Here is a 21949-nt window from a genome sequence, read left to right as displayed (position 1 = left end):
GTACTGTATCTCTATTGGAATGCCATCGAGGCCACAGGTTTTCACCGTCTGAAAGGAATCAATTGCAACCGTAGTTCGTCCTGTGTATTTAGGCCTTCACAAGATGTATTTTGTGTCCAGGTTTAAAGTCTTTTCTCCTTTTACTGGTTTGGTTTTTGCTATGAAATTTGAATTGATTGGCCTCTAAAGGCACATTTAAAGGCACCCCATATGAAGTGGGTCCCTCCACCTACCACAACAACGTCGGAGTACAACATTTGGTTAACCACCTAACTGAGGAACTAAATTTAACCTTCCGTAATACCCTAGATGCAGTCACACCCCTAAAAACAAAAACAAATTGAAAACTAGCTCCCTGGTATACAGAAAATACCCGCGGCCTGAAGCAAATGACGCTCCAATTCTTCCAACAAGCTTGGAAAGATCGAAGAGTCCTCACTGCTGCTCGATCATCCTATTTTTCCAACCTAATTGAAGAGAAAAATAACAATCAAACATTTATTTTTGATTCTGTTGCAAAGCTTACTAAAAAAGCAGCATTCCCCAAGAGGATGGCCTTCACTCCGTAAACACAGACACCCTCATAGATATCATCCTAACCAACCTGCCCTCCAAATACACCTCTGCTGTCTTCAACCAGGATTTCAGAGATCACTGCCTCAATGATTATGTCCGTAATGGGTCTGCGGTCAAACGACCACCCCTCATCACTGTCAAACGCTCATTGAAACACTTCAGCGAACAGGCCTTTCTATTCGACCTGGCCCGGGTATCCTGGAAGGATATTGACCTCATTCCTTCAGTAGAAGATGCCTGGTTATTCTTTAAAAGTGATTTCCTCACTATCTTAAATATGCGTGCACCATTCAAAAAATGTAGGACCAGGAACAGATATAGCCCTTGGTTCACTCCAGACTTGACTGCCCTTGACCAGCACAAAAACATCCTGTGGAGTACTGCATTAGCATCAAATATCCCCCACGGTAAGCAACTTTTCAGGGAAGTTAGGAACCAATATACACAAGCAGTTAGGAAAACAAAGGATAGCTTTTTCAAACAGAAATTTGCATCCTGTAGCACAAACTCCAAAAGGTTTTGGGACACTAAAGTCCATGGACATTAAGAGCACCTCCTCCCAGCTGCAATCTGGACCCTCTCTTTCTAAAATGATCAGCCGAAATTGTTGCAACCCCTATTACTAGCCTGTTCAACCTCTCTTTCGTAATGTCTGAGATCCCCAAAGATTGGAAAGCTGCCGCGGTCTTCCCCCTCTTCAAAAGGGGGAGACACACTAGACTCAAACTGCTATATCTATCCTACCCTGCCTTTCCAAGGTCTTCAAAAGCCAAGTTAACAAACAGATCACTGACCCTTTCGAATCCTACCACACCTTCTCCGCTATGCAATCTAGTTTCCGAGCTGGTCATGGGTGCACCTCAAGGTCCTAAACGATATAACAACCTACATTGATAAGAGACAATACTGCGCAGCTGTATTCATAGACCTGGCCAAGGCTTTCGACTCTGTCAATCACCACATTCTTATCGGCAGACTCAACAGCCTTGGTTTCTCAAATGACTGCATCGCCTGGTTCACCAACTACTTTTCAGGTTGTCAAATCGGAGGGCATATTGTCCGGACCTCTAACAGTCACAGGGTTCAATTCTCGGGCCGACTCTTTCCTCTGTATACATCAATAATGTTGTTCTTGCTGCTGGTGATTCTCTGATCCACCTCTACGCAGACGATACCATTCTGTATACTTCTGGCCCTTCGTTGGACACTGTGTTAACTAACCTCCAGACGAGCTTCAACGCCATACATCTCTCCTTCCATGGCCTCCAACTGCTCTTAAATGCAAGTTAAACTAAATGCATGCTCTTCAACCGATCGCTACCAGCACCTGCCCGCCCGTCCAGCATCACTACTCTGGATGGTTCTGACTTAGAATATGTGGACATCCACAAATACCTAGGTGTCTGGTTAGACTGTAAACTCTCCTTCCAGACTCACATTAAGCATCTCCAATCCAAAATTAAATCTATAACCGGCTTCCTGTTTCGCAACAAACCATCCTTCACTCATGCTGCCAAACATACCCTCGTAAAACTGACTATCCTACCGATCCTTGACTTCGGTGATGTCATTTACAAAATAGTCTCCAACACTCTACTCAGCAAACCACATTTGATCACCATATTATTTTGGAGAGATGGAAACCCAAATTGGTCTACATGGACAAGTTCTTGCCTGGTTTAGATCTTATCTGTCGGAAAGAGATCAGTTTGTCTCTGTGGATGGTTTGTCCTCTCACAAATCAATTGTGAGTTTCGGTGTTCCTCAACGTTCGGTTTTAGGACCACTATTGTTTTCACTATATATTTTACCTCTTGGTGATCTCATTCGGGAAACATAATGTTAACTTCCACTACTATGCAGACGATACACAGCTGTACATTTCAATGAAACACGGTGAAGCCCCAAAATTACCCATCCTGGAAGCCTGTGTTTCAGACATAAGACAGTGGATGGCGGCAAATGTTTCACTTTTAAACTATGACAAAACAGAGATGCTAGTTCTAGGTCCCAAGAAACAAAGAGATCTTTTGTTGGCTCTGACAATTAATCTTGATGGTTGTACAGTCGTCTAAAACGGGTTCGTGCACTGGAGGAGATCTTCGTGGGCTATACTCAGCCTTGTCTCAGTAAGTTGGTGGTCTGTGGATATCCTTCTAGTGGTGTGGGGGCTGTGCTTTGGCTAAGTGGGTGGGGTTATATCCTGCCTGGTTGGCCCTGTCCACGGGTATCGTCAGACGGGGCCACAGTGTCTCCCGAACCCTCCTGTCTCAGCCTCCAGTATTTATGCTGCAGTAGTTTATGTGTTGGGGGGCTAGGGTCAGTCTGTTATATCTGGTGTTATTCTCCTGTCTTATCCGGTGTCCTGTGTGAATTTAAGTATGCTCCCTCTAATTCTCTCTCTCTCCCTCTCATCCCAGAGGGCCTTATCCCTAGGACCATGCCTCAGGACTACCTGGCCTGATGACTCCTTGCCGTCCCCAGTCCACCTGGTCGTGCTGCTGCTCCAGTTTCAACTGGTCTGCCTGCGGCTATGGAACCCTGACCTGTTCACCGGACATGCTACCTTGTCCCAGACCTGCTGTTTTCAACTCTCTAGAGACAGGAGGAGCGGTAGAGATACTCTGAATGATCGGCTATGAAAAGCCAACTGACATTTACTCCTGAGGTGTTGACCTGTTGCACCCTCCACAACAACTGTGATTATTATTATTTGACCCCGCTGGTCATCTATGAACTTTTGAACATCTTGGCCACTGTTATAATCTCCACCCAGGAAAGCCAGAAGAGGACAGGCCACCCCTTAGAGCCTGGTTCCTCTCTTGGTTTCTTCCTGGCCACTCCTTTCTAGGGAGTTTTTCCTAGCCACTGTGCTTCTACATCTGCATTGCTTGCTGTTTGGGGTTTTAGGCTGTGTTTCTGTACAGCACTTTGTGACATCTGCTGATGTAAAAAGGACTTTATAAATACATTTGATTGATTGATAGGATGATGGATCGCATCTGATCGCATTTGATACTCAATAAGAGGATCAAATGAAAAGAATCAATCTGACTAGTTTGATTAAGCCTCCTCCAAGAATATCTTACAAGATCTAGGTTTTTAAGATTCCAAATTTCAGTCAATTCCAACATGTCCATAATATTCGTAATCTCTTTGAGCGCCAGAGGCATCATCAAATATTAAACCAAAATGTCACAGCCTTTACTCCTCTCCACTCCGCCTCATCCCTCCTCCCCTCTCCTCTCCTCCCAGACATCAAGCAGCCTCCACCTAATGACTTTCATTTACATGGAAGACCATGGAGAGGGAGCTGCACACCACAGACACACACACCTCCTCCCTCCCCCCACATACACACAACACAGGGCTTTAAGGGATTCTGCTAACGCCAGCTCGGACTTGGGCTGCGGCTGCTTCACTTAAGGCCGTTTACAAGCCTGTTGCTGATGCTGTGTTTCACGCCACCACTCCAATGAAGAACGATGCAGCGCCAGGGTCAACACTAGCTCCCACATCACTCCAGTCAAGAAAATGTTTGCTTATGTCAATAACCACTCTCACTGCAGCATGCTCTGTTACACATTATAGTTTGGGTCTGTGTGTATATCAGACAATCTACCACAGGTATGACACAAAAGTACTTGTTTACTGTTCTATTTATGTTGGTAGCCAGTTTATAATAACAATAAGCCACCTCTGGGTTTATGGTATATGGCCAATATACCACGGCTAAGGGCTGTATCCAGGCACTCCGTGTGGCATCTTGCCTAAGAACTGCCCTTAGCCATATACCACACCCTCTTCGAGCCTTATTTCTTAAATATAGCACACCCCTGGGGCCTTATTGCTTAAATATACCACACCCTCTTGGGTCTTATTGCTTAAATATAGCACACCCCCTTGGGTCTTATTCCCCCTTGGGTCTTATTGCTTAAATATACCACACCCTCTTGGGTCATATTGCTTAAATATACCACACCCTCTTGGGTCTTATTGCTTAAATATACCACACCCTCTTGGGTCTTATTGCTTAAATATACCACCCCCCCCTGGGTCTTATTGCTAAATATAGCACACCCAATTGGGTCTTATTGCTTAAATATACCACACCCTCTTGGGTCTTATTGCTTAAATATACCACACCCCCTTGGGTCTTATTGCTTAAATATACCACACCCCCTTGGGTCTTATTGCTTAAATATACCACACCCTCTTGTGTCTTATTGCTTAAATATACCACACCCCCTTGGGTCTTATTGCTTAAATATAGCACACCCTCTTGGGTCTTATTGCTTAAATATACCACACCCTCTTGGGTCTTATTGCTTAAATATAGCATACCACCTTGGGTCTTATTGCTTAAATATACCACACCCCCTTGGGTCTTATTCCCCCTTGGGTCTTATTGCTTATATAGCACACCCCCTTGTGTCTTATTGCTTAAATATAGTACACCCTCTTGGGTCTTATTGCTTAAATATAGCACACCCCCTTGTGTCTTATTGCTTAAATATAGCACACGCCTTGGGTCTTATTCCCCTTTGGGTCTTATTGCTTAAATATAGCACACCCCCTTGGGTCTTATTGCTTAAATATACCACACCCCCTTGGGTCTTATTCCCCCTTGTGTCTTATTGCTTAAATATACCACCCCCCCTGGGTCTTATTGCTTAAAAATACCACCCCCCCTGGGTCTTATTGCTAAATATAGTACACCCTCTTGGGACTTATTGCTTAAATATACCACACCCCCTTGGGTCTTATTCCCCCTTGGGTCTTATTGCTTAAATATAGCACACCCCCTTGGGTATTATTGCTTAAATATACCACCTCCCCCGGGTCTTATTCCTTAAATATAGCACATCCCCTTGGGTCTAATTGCTTAAATATACCACACCCCCTTGGGTCTTATTGCTTAAATATAGCACACCCCCTTGGGTCTTATTGCTTAAATATAGCACATCCCCTTGGGCCTTATTGCTTAAATATAGCACACCCTCTTGGGTCTTATTGCTTAAATATAGCACATCCCCTTGAGTCTTATTGCTTAAATATAGCACACCAAATGGGGCCTTATTGCTTAAGTAACCAACATGGCAGGGCTAGATGAGACTGCTAATGGTTGCCGTTACCCATTTCTAAATCCCTAATGCATTAGAGGAAACACACAGGAGGCTATGTCTGTGTCCCAACCATCGAGAACACCTTATGGGCTCTGGTCAAATGTAGTGCACTATATAGGGAATAGGGCTCTGGTCAAATGTAGTGCACTATATAGGGAATAGGGTGGTGCCATTTGATACTGAACCTAAACCACTGTGTTCCATTGATTACAGAACCCCCAGGATAGATATGGTCCCAGTGGCCTGTGACTGAATAGGGAGCATCAGTGGGTCAGTGGTGTGTGTTGAGGGTGAGCAGGTCACACACTTGATTAAGCCCGATAAGTACTTAAAGTAAGGGTGTGGCAAGGAAGGGGCTGCCTACACACACACCTGCGTCAGTCAAATCACCCAACCATTACTAGATACTGCAATGGCAGCAGGCCTCGTGGCCAGATCCAACAGTTGCCAAAAAAAGACCATTTGAAAGCAAAGTTGCGAAAAACACGGTAATTCTAAACTCACATCTCTGAATTTGTTCCAATATCTGTCCTTGTCGTACTGAGACACCGTGCTCAGCCATTTGTCGTTGTCCAGCGCGTGGCCATTGTTGTTGTTACGGACCACTGTTTCCCCGCGCCTGCCCTCAGCGCGCAGCAAGAGAGCCGCGAGAGGCAGCAGACAGAAAAGCATAGTCTGAAAAAAGAAAGAAAGGGAAAGAGAAAATGAGAGAGAAAGTGACATTGAGCACAAGGGATGGACAACGAGGGATGGAGAGGAGCTTGCTGCCCTAATGCACAGATAGTGAACTAGGCATAATTTCCAACGCAACCTACGCACCTAGAAGTTAATTCACATGCACTTACTATCAGGAAATGTTAATTTAATGATGTAAATATCTGCATCAACAATGGAGGAGGACAGGATGTTATTCAACATATTAGATTGCATGAATTACATTGACTGAGTGCCTCTTGTGCAATTGCTGCTCCTCATCTTAAACTGATTATAAACATTTGAAAACATATCGCATTTTCACACCATGGCAGATGGAGCACGGGAAACGATTAGCTCTAAAGGCTCTCTGGAAGATAAACAGGCAATTAACAGCCTTCAACACAATTACTCTCTCCTTGGAGCGCGCACCCCTCACATCTCCTCTTACCAAAATAGGGGTGAACCAGAAATACATAGACGACGTATCCTATCTTCCTCTGCCTCTCATCTCTACGTACAAAAATGTCGCCACGGGTCCTAACTCAGACCCACCTCTCCCGTCCACCTACCTCGGATAGCTTGTCCAGCTTCCGGGTGAAACAGGGGGCTCAGTTGTGAAGTTTCTGCGGGTGTCAGTTAGACGGTTTAACGGTCCGGTAGAGTAGACTGAGTATCCACGGGACCTCCGGTATCTCCGAACTCAGCAGTAATACTGACGGCGACCGTGAGCAGCAGGAACGAGCCTCAGAACTTGTCTCTCCTCCCCCTCCGTAACCTTTCCGCCCAGACTCCGCCTCTCTGATAGCAGTCTCTCTCCCCCCCCACCCAATCGCTTCCTCACTCACTCTTTCACCCTCCTCTATTCCTCCCTCCCTGTTCCCTATCCCCCCTCTTTCCTCTCACTTTCTCTTTGCAGTGCAATGTCGGTGTGTCAATGATTTACAACGGAGGGAATGGTGCATTCACAATGGAATAAGCGAATGTTTGTTGTTTCAAGGCGAGATTTCCAAGTGATAAGACTACCAATAAGAAGGATATGTTTTTGGTGATGGATTATTATGTACTTTTATGATTGATAAAGTCCTACCCCCCTTTTGTAGTTGTTATCCCCAGATAACTCTCTTCTGGTCATCAAAATGCGAGCGGAGTAGGCAGTTTCTTTAGAGAAGTCCTAGTTAAGAACACATTTTTATTTACAATGACGCCCTAGGAACAGTGGGTTAACTGCCTTGTTCAGGGGCAGAACGACAGATTTTTACCTTATCAGCAGGCCCAACGCTCTAAACACTAGGCTACCTGCCACCTATTGTTACTACATGATTCCATTACTTGAAACGTGAAGGCTTTTGTAGAATTAAGCACTGTGAATATATCTGACACTTTACAATAATCTGTATTATCTGCTATTGGTCTATTTCATGTAACCTCGAGTTCATGTAACCCCGATTTCAAGATATGGCATGCGCGAGGAGCTTTCTGACCCACTGCAGAGACTCGCGAGCGCTTTACTTTCAGCATCGCTGTCCCTTCAGCACCACGCGCAGCGCACGATGTCATGGAGGAAGCACTAAGGAACTAAACTGGGGAACAACAAACCTGTAAAGCCTAGTCCAATATAGCACAGGCCTATAACATAGAATAGCAGCCAAAGGAAAACGGGTCAGAACACTGTGTTCCTTTCTCACGCCTATGGCATGCGGACATGGTCATTATATTATAATATGCAGGGATAATCTCTCCCAACAGACTCCCTCCACATATTCTCTCATCTCTCCGGGCTCCGGGCTGAGGCAGGCTGACATGCCTTCCCTCTGAGTGGCTGTCGCTCCGGAGGCTATATATAGCCTATCCGGTGCACGGTGTGACTGCAGACATGCAATGGCAGCGCCACCTGTGCAATGAGGGGAAACGAGGCGAAAGGAGAAGGGTTTCGTGTGGAACAGGCGCTAACCTATAAACTATGCATCCCGATATGGAAGTCTGAAAAAAACGTCAAACTGATACACTGAAGGGTCCAGTCCTGAGGGTGGATGGATAGCCTATCAATTGGTTCGCTTACTTTGCTTTGTTTAGGCCTTACTTGTACTGTCGTGGCCAAAAGTTTTGAGAATGACACAAATACTAATTTCCACAAAGTTTGCTGCTTCAGTGTCTTTAAATATTTTTGTCAGATGTTACTATGGAATACTGAAGTATAATTACAAGCATTTCATAAGTGTCAAAGGCTTTTATTGACAATTACATGAAGTTGATGCAAAGAGTCAATATTTGCAGTGTTGACCCTTCTTTTTCAAGACCTCTGCAATCCGCCCTGGCATGCTGTCAATTAACTTCTGGGCCACATCCTGACTGATGGCAGCCCATTCTTGCATAATCAATGCTTGGAGTTGTTGGGAGAAGTTGCTCTCGGAGGATGTGTTGGTACCATTCTTTTTTCATGGCTGTGTTCTTAGGCAACATTGTGAGTGAGCCCACTCCCTTGCCTGAGAAGCAACCCCACACATGAATGGTCTCAGGATGCTTTGCTGTTGGCATGACACAGGACTGATGGTAGCTCTCACCTTGTCTTCTCCGGACAAGCTTTTTTCCGGATGCCCCAAACAATCGGAAAGGGGATTCATCAGAGAAAATGACTTTACCCCAGTCCTCAGCAGTCCTATCCCTTTACCTGTTGCAGAATATCAGTCTGTCCCTGATGTTTTTCCTGGAGAGAAGTGGCTTCTTTGCTGCCCTTCTTGACACCAGGCCATCCTCCAAAAGTCTTTGCCTCACTGTGCGTGCAGATGCACTCACACCTGCCTGCTGCCATTCTTGAGCAAGCTCTGTACTGGTGGTGCCCCGATCCCGCAGCTGAATCAACTTTAGGAGACGGTCCTGGCGCTTGCTGGACTTTCTTGGGAGCCCTGAAGCCTTCTTCATGACAATTGAACCTCTCTCCTTGAAGTTCTTGATGATGCGATAAATGGTTGATATAGGTGCAATCTTACTGGCAGCAATATGTGAAGCCCTTTTTGTGCAAAGCAATGATGACGGCACGTGTTTCCTTGCAGGCAACCATGGTTGACAGAGGAAGAACAATGATTCCAAGCACCACCCTCCTTTTGAAGCTTCCAGTTTATTATTCGACCTCAATCAGCATGACAGAGTGATCTCCAGCCTTGTTCTCGTCAACACTCACACCTGTGTTAACAAGAGAATCACTGACACGATGTCAGCTAGTCATTTTGTGGCAGGGCTGATATGCAGTGGAAATGTTTTTGGGGGGATTCAGTTCATTTGCATGGCAAAGAGGGACTTTGCAATGAATTGCAATTCATCTGATCACTCTTCATAACATTCTGGAGTATATGCAAATTGCCATCATACAAACTGAGGCAGCAGACTTTGTGAAAATTAATATTTGTGTCATTCTCAAAACTTTTGGCCACGACTGTAGGCAGGCACATAGACGTGGGAAAAGGGCTGCTCAGGATGCTGCAGCACCCCCTAAAAAATCAGAGTAAATACAATACCAGTCAAAAGTTTGGACACACCTACTCATTCAGGGTTTTTTCTTTCTTGTATAAAAATAGTGAAGACATCAAAACTATGAAATAACAAATATTGAATCATATAGTAAACAAAAATCTTATATTTTTATTTTATATTTGAGATTCTTCATAGTAGCCACAGTAGCCTTGATGTGAGCTCTGCACACTCTTGGCATTCTCTCAACCAGCTTCATGAGGTAGTCACCTGGAATGCATTTCAATTAACAGGTGTGCCTTGTTAAAAGTTCATTTGTGTCATTTATTTTCTTCTTAATGTGTTTGAGCCAGTCAGTTGTGTTGTGACGAGGTAGGGGTGGTATACAGAAGATAGCCCTATTTGGAAAAAGACCAAGTCCATATTATGGCAAGAACAGCTCAAATAAGCAAAGAGAAACAACTGTTCATCATTACTTTCATTTAAGACATGAAGGTCAGTCATTCCGGAAAATGTGTGCAGTCATAAAAACAAGCGTTATGTTGTAACTGGCTCTCATGAGGACCGCCACAGGAAAGGAAGACCCAGATTTACCTCTGCTGCAGAGGATACGTTCATTAGAGTTACCAGCCAACAGGCATATCTCAACATCAACTGTTCAGAGGAGATTGCGTGAATCAGGCCTTCATTGTCGAATTGCTACAAAGAAACAACTATTAAACAAAATTTTACTTTTTGACTGTGACACCATATTTTGATTGGTTTAAACTACATATTATGACCACATCACTGAAAGGTTAGACTCTCAGGAACACGTATGTGTCTTCTGTTTCTCTTTACAAAACCCAACAAGCCTCATTAGAACAGAGTGGACAAGACCAGGCACTAAATCAGACTGGGGAGAAAAGAACATCAAGATCAAACAAAATGATTGTCTGATGATCTTCTGAACATCCCAAGACCTTTCTGATGCATTTCAGTCACTTCAAACCATACTTCCTTCAGATTAAATTAAGGTTAAATAAATAAAACTACTGTCAAAAGTACTGTCAGACTGATTTGTAATAGTCAGTAAAAGTAAAAGTAAAAATTGGCCCTTGATTACATTACTTTGTTTAGATGGTGGGGTCTCACATTGTTTTTATATCAAAATGGGTCGCGGGCCAAAAAAGTTTGGGAACCCCTGGTATGCACCCTTATGTTATACTAGGGACAATGTTTTCAGATAGCTAGGGCTGACAGTGTTTGTATTTGTATTTATTATGGATCCCCATGAACTCTTCCTGGGGTCCAGCAGAGTTAAGGCAGTTTATACAATTTTTTACCATTACAATACATTCACAGATTTCACAACACACTGTGTGCCCACAGTGAGGACATTGATTAGGCAGAGGTTGTTGATTCTGCTCTGCATAATCAAAATAGTTGCTTTGTGAGGTGTTAAAGTTCACAGTTAGTAATTGTTATGTGAATGCCAGCTGAGAAGTACCAGTGGTCTGGCTTTGGCCCTAAATGAGTGCAGGTCTGCCGGAGCCATGGCCCAGGGGACACAGGTGCCAGCCCGCATAGATGCCTGCATAGATGTACCAGTGGCCTGGCTTTGGCCCTAAGTGAGTGCAGGTCTGCCGGAGCCATGGCCCAGGGGACACAGGTGCCAGCCCGCATAGATGCCTGCATAGATGTACCAGTGGCCTGGCTTTGGCCCTAAGTGAGTGCAGGTCTGCCGGAGCCATGGCCCAGGGGACACAGGTGCCAGCCCGCATAGATGCCTGCATAGATGTACCAGTGGCCTGGCTTTGGCCCTAAGTGAGTGCAGGTCTGCCGGAGCCATGGCCCAGGGGACACAGGTGCCAGCCCGCATAGACGCCTGCGTAGATGTAAACAAATCCTGTATAGAAACATACCATTAGGGCCCCAAATAGGCTAGGGCTGGCTCTGACTGCATTTGTGGGTATGGATGTTGGTACGCAGACCTCAGAGCCACTGAGGCCCCTCATGATTGGGTGTCAGGTAGCCAAGTAGTTAGAGTGTTGTGCCAGTAGCTGAAAGGTTGCTAGATAAAATCCCTGAGCTGACAATATTTTTTTTTTAAATGTGTTGTTCTACCCCTGAACGAGGCAGTTAACCCACTGTTCCTAGAATGTCATTGTAAATAATTATTTGTTCTTAACTGACTTGCCTAGTTAAATATATATATTTTAAATGATGACTTCAGACTCTGGTCTAGAGGGTGCGTTGCATGTGTTAACTTCATGCAGGAGAGAGGCAGCCATGACGATACCCACAGACAGACAGGCAGATAGGGAGAGAGAAAGAGGCCACAAGCAAACAGGTAAGATAGTAAGAAGTGCCTTTCCAAGCTCATAGTTCATAGATGATCTGTCATAGTGTGACTCAATCTGAATGTTCAACTATGATCTCTGATGAAGCGATAGCAGCTTAAAAGTCCTAGAGGGTGTATTGCATAGTGTTATCTTCATGTATATGTTTTTATAATTTTGTATAGTTGAGGATTATTCATTTCAGTTAGACCTTTCTTGCCTACTTCAAAAGAATCTAAAAGAGTTTTTAACTGTGTATGTTGTTATTTCAGGAATAAGGGACGAGGGGGTGTGGTATATGGCCAATATACCACGGCTAAGGGCTGTTCTTAAGGACGACGCATCGCAGAGTGCCTGGACACAGCCCTCATTTCATTTTGCTAGGATAAAACGTGTCAATCTAGCCTAGCGATATTGTTTATATCTGGTCATTAGGAGTATTCTAAATAAATTCAACAGCAAACGACTCATATATAGAGGCAATGACTTCTCGCCTGCTAATGGCTGATACATGGGATTAGAACTTTTAAGGTGTGCACTCAGGTGAGGCCAAACAATATTGAAAGGCGTTTCACATTAGGCCTACCACCACGAGAATAAATCCGTTGGGCTATTCATTTTTTTAATCCATTAATTAATCTAAGTGTTCATATAGCGTCAACCCAACTCCTGGCTGTCCATCAAGCTCTATTTAATGTAGCTGATTTCTTTCTGAAATGGACTTATAATTAATTATTGATGCAATAATGAGGAGTGGGGAATGTGACTTAAATCTACAAAAAAAGTCTGCAGTCTGTAATGTCAGTGCTCTCTAGCGGTGGACCATTCTCTTGTTTGCACCTCGTTGAGTCACTGAACGTACTGTCATGGACATCCACAACCTTTGTTACTCTACAGGTCATTTCAAGGGAGGTTTTTATTCAGGTCAGTTGGTTTGAAGTCCTGTGTAGCTCACTTGGCAGACCATGGTGCTTCCAGTGTCAGGGTTGTGGGTTTAAAAAAGTGCCAATTGATTGGAAAAGTTTAACAATCATCTCTAATATCATTATACATTCTCATTTACCCTTGTATGTTTATGTACAACACACATAGAGTAGACTCTGATCTAAGGTCAATGTTGGGTTTGCCACCAAGGCTAGGATATGTAAAAGCCAGTCTGATCAAAGAGATGTTCTTCCTGGCTGTTCTACCCAGGTTGGGTAATGTTGTGTGGGATTCACCATTTCTCTGAGCAGCTGTGTCCTCGTCCATGATTCGTGTGAGCTGGCCACTAGCCCGCCTTCCAGGTAGCCCGGCTTCACAGCGGGCGCGTCTGACAGTTTCCTCTTGCTTTTGTTCAGGTCTGGATGGATGGAGAGAGAGAGAGATGTTCTATACATCACATTTAATATCAGGGAAAAGTGGGTTAGATGTATATGGTGTTTTTTCTGATCCTTCACCTGAGGGGGCCAAAAGCATCGTCCTTCTCGCTCCAAACATGGACACTCCCACCTCTTTTCAGATCCTCGTCAGACAGAGTCAAGAAGGTCTGCAAGTCAATCTGCAGAAAAAGGGTCATGACAGTCCTGTTGCTGACACATCCACCACACTTCCCTTATACAAGACATGCTCAGAATGTTCTTTCAGTCAGCCTCTGTGCCACAGGAAACAACTCAGTCAATCCTGTTTATGGAGGCTACTTCAACAAATAACCCTCTGTGTATAGACATTTCAGTTACTCCTTTACCCCAGGGGGCACTAGCTGTTTGTCTGTCTGTACCTCTTGCTGTTGGAACACGTCAATGTACTTCCCCAGACCCAGCTGGCTCAGGAGCTCCGGGAGGACATCTGTAGGCTGGGGTGGAGGGGCTCCGCTGGCTAGCGGTCAACGCCATCACCGTGGACATGCCTTCAAAGTAGTTACTGCAGGTCAGAAATCTCTCCGTTAGGGGTCAGAGGTCGGAAATCAAAGGTGGAAAGATCAGGGGGAGATGGGGAAGTAAAAGATTACCAGAAGGAACTGTGTTGACGGAAAGCATAACAAAGTGTTCTCACATCTCTCAGATAGAAGACATTCAAAGCACAGCTTTGATACTGACTTCACTGAAGATAAGCCAGACACAGGAATTGCATTTCATTACATTTTCTCTTTGTCGACACACTCTCTTAGAGACACACACACAAAAGTTTGGGGTCTGTTTGTTGAAGACGCAAACACCGGGAAGGAGGAGGTGGAGAAGGAAGAAGAGAAGTTAGAGGGGGAGGGAGAGGATGAGGAAGACAGAGAGGGGGAGATTGGGGAGGATAAAGATAAGGATCCTTCTCTGTCACGCCGTTCCACACTTTTTCCTTCCAATTCTGATAGCTCCTGGTCTGCAGAGAGAGAAAGAGACAGAGGAGCGAGGAGAGAGAGGAGCGAGGAGAGAGAGAGGAGCGAGGAGAGAGAGGAGCGAGGAGAGAGAGGAGCGAGGAGAGAGAGGAGAGAGGAGCGAGGAGAGAGAAAGGAGAGAGAGGAGCGAGGAGAGAGAGGAGAGAGAGGAGCGAGGAGAGAGAGGAGAGAGAGAGGAGCGAGGAGAGAGAGGAGTGAGGAGAGAGAGAGGAGCGAGGAGAGAGAGGAAGAGGGATGGTGTTTGCATATATTTATCTTCTCAATGTTTTTCAATTGAGCCCATACTTCCCTCACTTTGTTTCACTTTTCTTCCACTCCCCTTTCTCTCTCACTCTCTCCTTCCCTGTCTCCTTCCTTGTCTCCTTCCATGAGGATGAGTGGATGAGACAGGGTGGTAATTGGTGCTCACAGTTTCTCTCCTCCACTCTGTTTTTCTCAGGGCAGGAATACCAACCGAGCCAAGCAGCACTGAGAATAATCATATTAATAAACAAGCTCTCACCCAGCTCAACGCCTCTCCTAGCTCGCTACAAATAATCAGGCGCTTAGGCGAAACGCTCACACTGACTCCTAAATTCCCTCACGCAAAACAACCCAGAAATTATCAAACTGTATCTATTAACCCAAATGAGCATGGTGTTCACTGACTGGCCACAGAGCATTCAGAGAGGGCAGCTGCCCAATGGCTGGTAATAAACCCTGTCTGGGGGAGACTGAGCAGACAGATCCAGCATGTGGTTGAACCTGTTGTAGTTGTCCAGTGTTTGCCAGGTAGGGTTAGTAGCTGTGTCGGCAGATGTTGTGTAGCTCCTTGACGGCCTCAGCAGGAATAGACCACCGACTTCTTCTGCATGGCTGAGAGAGTACAGATATATCACACACACACACACACACACAGGCTGCGTTTACATAGGCAACACAATTCCGATCTTTTGCTGCGTTTACACAGCCCAATTGGGGAAATTCTGATCTGACTGGTCACGAGACAAATAATTGTCAAAAGATCAGAATTAGATTACATGTGTAAACGCACACATAGATATATCAGCTATCCATACAAAAACAAACACACACATGCAGACAAAGTTACTATAAATCACTCACAAACAGACAGGCAGTGGTTCAATTGGTAGGATGTTGTTGTCAGGTGAACAATGCAGATAGATGGATAGAGAACAGTGTTTGATACAGAATGTTTTGTGAAGAATCATACTGTATATGAGTGTCTGATGTGTAAAAAAAACTGTAACTAAATATATAACTGAGAAAGAATCTTTGTGCGTGTGTGTGTGTGTGAGTGTGTGTGTGTGTGTGTGTGTGTGGCGCCAGTGTGTAAAATCAGTGGGAGTAGTAATGCTCCTTAATTATAACTTTGGCACGGTGCAACCCATAAGTGTGTCCCCTCCATCACCTCTCTGGCAATGTGCAGCACATAAATGGGTCTCCTCTTTCAACGCTCTGGTTCATAGTCCCACATAAATGGGTTCCCTCCATCACTGATTTGAATAACAAACCAGAGCTGCCTTGTCTCTCAATTGCAGAGAGTGGCAAGTGACATATCCCAATGACATGCCACTAATTTGGCCAGGTGCAGCTGCTAAATGGGTCCTCTGATTTGCAATGGTGTACTGGCGCAGCACTAAAATGGGTCCCTTTTAGTGGGACTCTTCTACAAGTCTGAAAATAGGACCTTTGTGTGTTACAGAATCCTGGATAAACCAAGGGGATGTTGTTAATGAGACATGCTGGGCTACTGTTCACACAACAAGGCAGAAGCATCAAACATTGAAAAGGTCTCACCTTTGGTTGCCAGCAGTTTCTTCATCTCATAGTCGTAATCCTGCGATAAAAGGCAAAGGGGGTGAAGCTGGTAAATAAGGGACGAAATGCAGTTAGGTTGTTCTGTGACTGATGTGTTCTGGAAGGGAACCTGATTTACTGAGAGAACAGAAGATGACTCAACCTGGTACTTCCTGTTTTTTCCGTGGAGATAAACGTAAACCCCCTTTTAACTTTTGGGGCACCAAGTGGACAAATAATGGCAAAATCAACATCTACTGTAGTGCAAACACACACAACTCAAATTCTTCAAATTTGATTGCGTGAGGCTCAAAGAAAGCAAAGGGGTCAAATGAATTGGTGACACAGTCTACAGAGTCACATATAACATGTTCCTCTATATTGCTCTGGGGTTGTTGCATTTCTGGCTGGGGGGGGGGAGAGTTGGAACTCACCTCAACCATGACCAACGTGCCAACAAAACCTGTTAATGAATATGAATCATTCTAAATCAGAGTGAGAGTCTCACCTCATTCCTTGATGCATCAAAGAGAGTATCCTGAGTCTGAGTCATGTCCCTCCTCAGGCTGTTCCATCTCTCATGCCTCCCTCCTTCCATCTCTCTCAGGCTGTTCTGTCTAGTATCACTCCTCCCTCCATCACTCTCAAGCTGTTACATCTCTAACATCATCCTCCCTCCATCTGTCTCAGGCTCTTCCATCTTTCACTCCTCCCTCCTTCCATCATTCTCAGGCTGTTCCATCTAGTATCACTCTTCCCTCCCTCCATCTCTCTCAGGCTGTTCCGTTTCTCACTCCTTCCTCCCTCCATCTTTCCATCCAGCAGTCTGCAACAGTACAGCAGAAGTGAAACTAAGGTCAGGTCTGAGCCACATAGCGTGAAGGTTGTTTGTAGGACTCACTTAGCTAAGTAGCTCACCCAAATAATCCAAGGGCTGTTGAGACCTGATACTGGAGGGAATGAATAAATGCAATCCCTTTCTGACATGACTATTTATCATGAGAGTATTAAACAGCAGCAAACAACACTGCATCTCCAAATGCTCCTGTTATTTTCCAGAGGCACTAGAACGTACAAGGCGGGACAAAAGGCTAAAGGCACATTCAATTAAGATACAGTGCACATTTATTTTAACATGTTTCCCCCTCTGAAAGAGCAGGGGCTAACTTTGCTCAAGGGTTGATTGGTTTGCCCTTATCTAAGATCAAATCCAGACTGTATCAGAACTGGCCATGATTGGGAGTCCCATTGGGCGATGCGCACAGGTTCAGGTTTGGCTGGTGTAGGCCATCATTGTAAACAATCATTTGTTCCTAACTGACTTGCCTCGTTAAATAAAAGTTCAATCGAAATTACAAAAAATTAAAATCCATATAGAATCTTTGGGGCTATCCAACCAAAATCCCAACCTCAACCAGTGTGCCTAAGGTAAACTTCCTCTTACCCTCCCTAGTGTGAATGTGATTACCTCATGACCTGGCCTGTTGAGTGGCGTCTCCCCTTCAGGACCCTGGAGGCTGCTCCTCTGACTCATCATCCTGACCTGGCTCAGTGACATCACTCAGCTCTGTCATCGGACCAGGGCTCTCGTCTGACAGGCCAGACAGATCCTCGTTCTCTGGGATCTGGATAAACCGAGGTGATCTCATTGATCAATCTTGATACTGTACTGATCCAATAGCACCACCATCAGGACAACTGCAGAATCAAAGCCCCTGCAATGAAACACCTTACAGCTGTATCAATCCATCAATGGAGGCTGCTGAGGGGAGGATGGCTCATAATAATGGTTGGAACAGAGCGAATGGAATGGCATCAAACACATGGACAACATGTTTGATGTATTTGATACCATTCCCCCTATTCCGCTCCAGCCATTACCACAAACCCATCCTCCCCAATTAAGGTGCCACCAACCTCCTGTGCAATCCATCATATCTCCCACTGTCAAACTCTCACAATACTGCACTTATCTTGGTAGTCAAGAGGCCTACAGATATTGATTCTGTTATCTGATGGTGATCTCTCCACACCTTCTCCAGCTGCCTTCAGTCCCATCCTCATTCCCTCAGAGGGCAGAGACAGGCCTGGTGGGGGTGACGGGCGGGGCTTAGTTTGGGAAAGAGCGCCGATCAAAGACTCAGGGGCGGGCACTGAGCCTGAGGAAAGGAAAACCAGATTAGGATAGGACAGGATAGGACAGGATAGGACAGTGGCCTTTTCTCAATCAGATTTGCTCAACTCTGTCCTTTCTCCTCCATCCTCTCTCGCCTCCTTTTGAAAAAGGCCAAAAGTAATCAAGGAGAGGTGGCGACGTGAGTGAACGTGGACAAAAATGTGCTTGTATGAAATAAGAAGCTCCTTCTCCACTCGTCTGTCGTCAGGCAAATTGCGTTTACAGAGGTGGATCCCAAAATAAATGTGTAAAGGGATTAAAAACAAATGTAGTTAATTGTGCCAGGATAAGTAGCATATCGTTTTAAAATGTTTTTCTCCTCCGACAGTACAACAGCTGATTCAAAGGGGGGTGTGGCAAATCTCAAAACTCTTCCGCGGTAGGACACACTTGCGCTTTCTCGCCAAAAAGAGGCTATTGAGGAGGGGATGACAGCCTTCTGTTTGCCTACTAATGAATTGACACACTCCTCGACTACTCGACCTCATCGGTTTCCGGGTCACAGAGAAGAGAGGCTGGAGGAGAGAGGACGGTGGAGAGAGTACAGAGGAGAGAGGATGGAGGAGAGAGGACAGAGGAGAGAGGACGGTGGAGAGAGGACAGAGGAGAGAGGATGGAGGAGAGAGGACGGTGGAGAGAGGACAGAGGAGAGAGGACTGAGGAGAGAGGACAGAGGAGAGAGGACGGAGGAGAGAGGACGGTGGAGAGAGGACAGAGGAGAGAGGACGGAGCAGAGAGGACTGAGGAGAGAGGATGGTGGAGAGAGGATGGAGGAGAGAGGATGGTGGAGAGAGGACAGAGGAGAGAGGATGGAGCAGAGAGGATGGAGGAGAGAGGAGAGAGGACAGAGGAGAGAGGACAGAGGAGAGAGGACTGGGGAGAGAGGATGGAGGAGAGAGGACGGTGGAGAGAGGACAGAGGAGAGAGGATGGAGGAGAGAGGACAGAGGAGAGAGGACAGTGGAGAGAGGACAGAGGAGAGAGGATGGAGGAGAGAGGACGGTGGAGAGAGGACAGAGGAAAGAGGACAGAGGAGAGCGGACGGTGGAGAGAGGACAGAGGAGAGAGGACGGAGGAGAGAGGACGGTGGAGAGAGGACAGAGGAGAGAGGACAGAGGAGAGAGGACATAGGAGAGCGGACGGTGGAGGGAGGACAGAGGAGAGAGGACGGAGGAGAGAGGACGGAGGAGAGAGGACGGAGGAGAGAGGACAGAGGAGAGAGGACAGAGGAGAGAGGACAGAGGAGAGAGGATGGAGGAGAGAGGACGGAGGAGAGAGGACGGTGGAGAGAGGACAGAGGAGAGAGGACAGAGGAGAGAGGACAGAGGAGAGAGGATGGAGGAGAGAAGGCGGAGGAAAGAAGACAGAGGAAAGTGGGCGTACGCCTTGTACAGTTTGAAGATGTTCCTCTCCAGACCCTTCACCACCACTGACTGGGAAATGTATTCCAGCGCACAACACCATGTCATACAAACCAGGAAATGTAGTCCAACACAGTACTTTATCAGACACTAAAGTACTGCAACTTTAGCAATAACATAACTATAAGACTTGCTATAGTTCTATTGTACCTTGGCTGACTGTTTGACTTTGGGTTTGACGCTGACAAAGGCCCCCAGACTCTGTATTGTCTGAGCCAGTTTACGTGGGACCGCCTCCCCGTCCTCATGCATGTCAAACATCAGACACACAGGCAGACAGTACTGTGTAATGACAAAACAAAACAGGTCACTCTTACTCCTCTCTTAGCAAGCTCTCCACAATAAACAGGCTTGCCTTTTAACCTCAAATCTGAATCAATCAAATAATCAACCAATTCATCTGAATCAATCAAAGAATCAACCAATTCATCTGAATAAATCAAAGAATCATCCAATTAATCTAATCTATCAATGAATCATTACAAAGAGCAAAGTGAACTGTGACCCTCCTCACCCTGTGTTGCTGCCTGGACAGACATACTCTCTCTGGGATGCCCTGGATGAGCAGTGAGGGGGGGTTCTGAGGGGCGCTGACCTCTGACAGGACTAACTGGGTCTGGGTTGGATGCATGTGAGAATTTCAATAAGCATTTTTCTACGGCTGGCCATGCTTTCCACCTGGCTACTCCTACCCCGGTCAACAGCACTGCACCCCCCACAGCAACTCGCCAAAGCCTTCCCCATTTCTCCTTCTCCCAAATCCGTTCAGCTGATGTTCTGAAAGAGCTGCAAAATCTGGACCCCTACAAATCAGCCGGGCTAGACAATCTGGACCCTTTCTTTCTAAAATTATCTGCTGAAATTGTTGCCACCCCTATTACTAGCCTGTTCAACCTCTCTTTCGTGTCGTCTGAGATTCCCAAAGATTGGAAAGCAGCTGCGGTCATCCCCCTCTTCAAAGGGGGGGACACTCTTGACCCAAACTGCTACAGACCTATATCTATCCTACCATGCCTTTCTAAGGTCTTCGAAAGCCAAGTCAACAAACAGATTACCGACCATTTCAAATCTCACCATACCTTCTCTGCTATGCAATCTGGTTTCAGAGCTGGTCATGGGTGCACCTCAGCCACGCTCAAGGTCCTAAACGATATCTTAACCGCCATCGATAAGAAACATTACTGTGCAGCCGTATTCATTGATCTGGCCAAGGCTTTCGACTCTGTCAATCACCACATCCTCATCGGCAGACTCGACAGCCTTGGAACACACCTTGACAAAAGGACTTGAGTTCCAATCACACCATGAGCAGTTAATGAAACATGCACTCTCTGTAAGGGATTTCTTCCATTGACGGAGAGGCGGACCAAAGCGCAGCGTGGTTGTTTTGATTCATGTTTTAATAAATCACTTCACATGAACAAACTAACAAACACAAGAAACGTGAAAACCCAAAACAGCCCTATCTGGTGCAAAACACAGAGACAGGAACAATCACCCACAAACACACAGTGAAACCTAGGCTACCTAAATATGGTTCCCAATCAGAGACAATGACTAACACCTGCCTCTGATTGAGAACCAGATCAGGCCAGACATAGAAATAGACAAACTAGACATGAAACATAGAATGCCCACTCAGATCACACCCTGACCAACCAAAACATAGAAACATACAAAGTAAACTATGGTCAGGGTGTGACAGTACTCCGGCCGCAAAACCTGAACCTATCGGGGAGGGTCTGGGTGGGCATCTGTCCGCTGTGGCGGCTCTGGTGCTGGACGTGGCCCCCACTTCACCGTAGTCTTAGTCCCCCAACCTTGTCCGCTTCCGTGACCTCCTAGCCACGGCAACCCTACTTAATAACACGGGACAGAGGGGCAGCTCGGGACAGAGGGGCAGCTCGGGACAGAGGGGCTCTTCAGACTCCGGCAGCACAGGAGAGGAGGAAGGCTCTGGCAGATCCTGGCTGACTGGCGGATCTGGAAGAGTCTGGCTGA

General features: G+C 45.8%; 1 protein-coding gene and 1 pseudogene across 3 annotated transcripts in view; both read right to left on the bottom strand.

Annotated features, from left to right (window-relative positions):
- The window catches only part of LOC112257081 (testican-1-like), a 391345-nt gene extending 384183 nt beyond the window's left edge, over nt 1–7162 (bottom strand). Inside the window, exons 1-2 of one of the 3 annotated variants that reach the window (XM_042325759.1) lie at nt 6968–7162; nt 6207–6377 (exon numbers count right to left, since the gene is read on the bottom strand). In XM_042325759.1, the coding sequence (XP_042181693.1) occupies nt 6207–6374 (168 nt within the window). In that variant the 5' untranslated portion in view covers nt 6375–6377; nt 6968–7162. The other 2 variants (XM_042325758.1, XM_042325757.1) reach the window with 2 other exon arrangements.
- A 4503-nt stretch (nt 7163–11665) lies between these two features.
- LOC121847014 lies at nt 11666–20579 on the bottom strand (annotated as a pseudogene).
- Nucleotides 20580–21949: the final 1370 nt, after the last annotated feature.

Source organism: Oncorhynchus tshawytscha, linkage group LG08, assembly GCF_018296145.1.
Source record: "Oncorhynchus tshawytscha isolate Ot180627B linkage group LG08, Otsh_v2.0, whole genome shotgun sequence".
Classification (NCBI taxonomy): domain Eukaryota; kingdom Metazoa; phylum Chordata; class Actinopteri; order Salmoniformes; family Salmonidae; genus Oncorhynchus; species Oncorhynchus tshawytscha.
The sequence above is the reverse complement of the archived record's forward strand: the minus strand, read 5'-3'. Positions and strand labels throughout refer to the sequence as shown.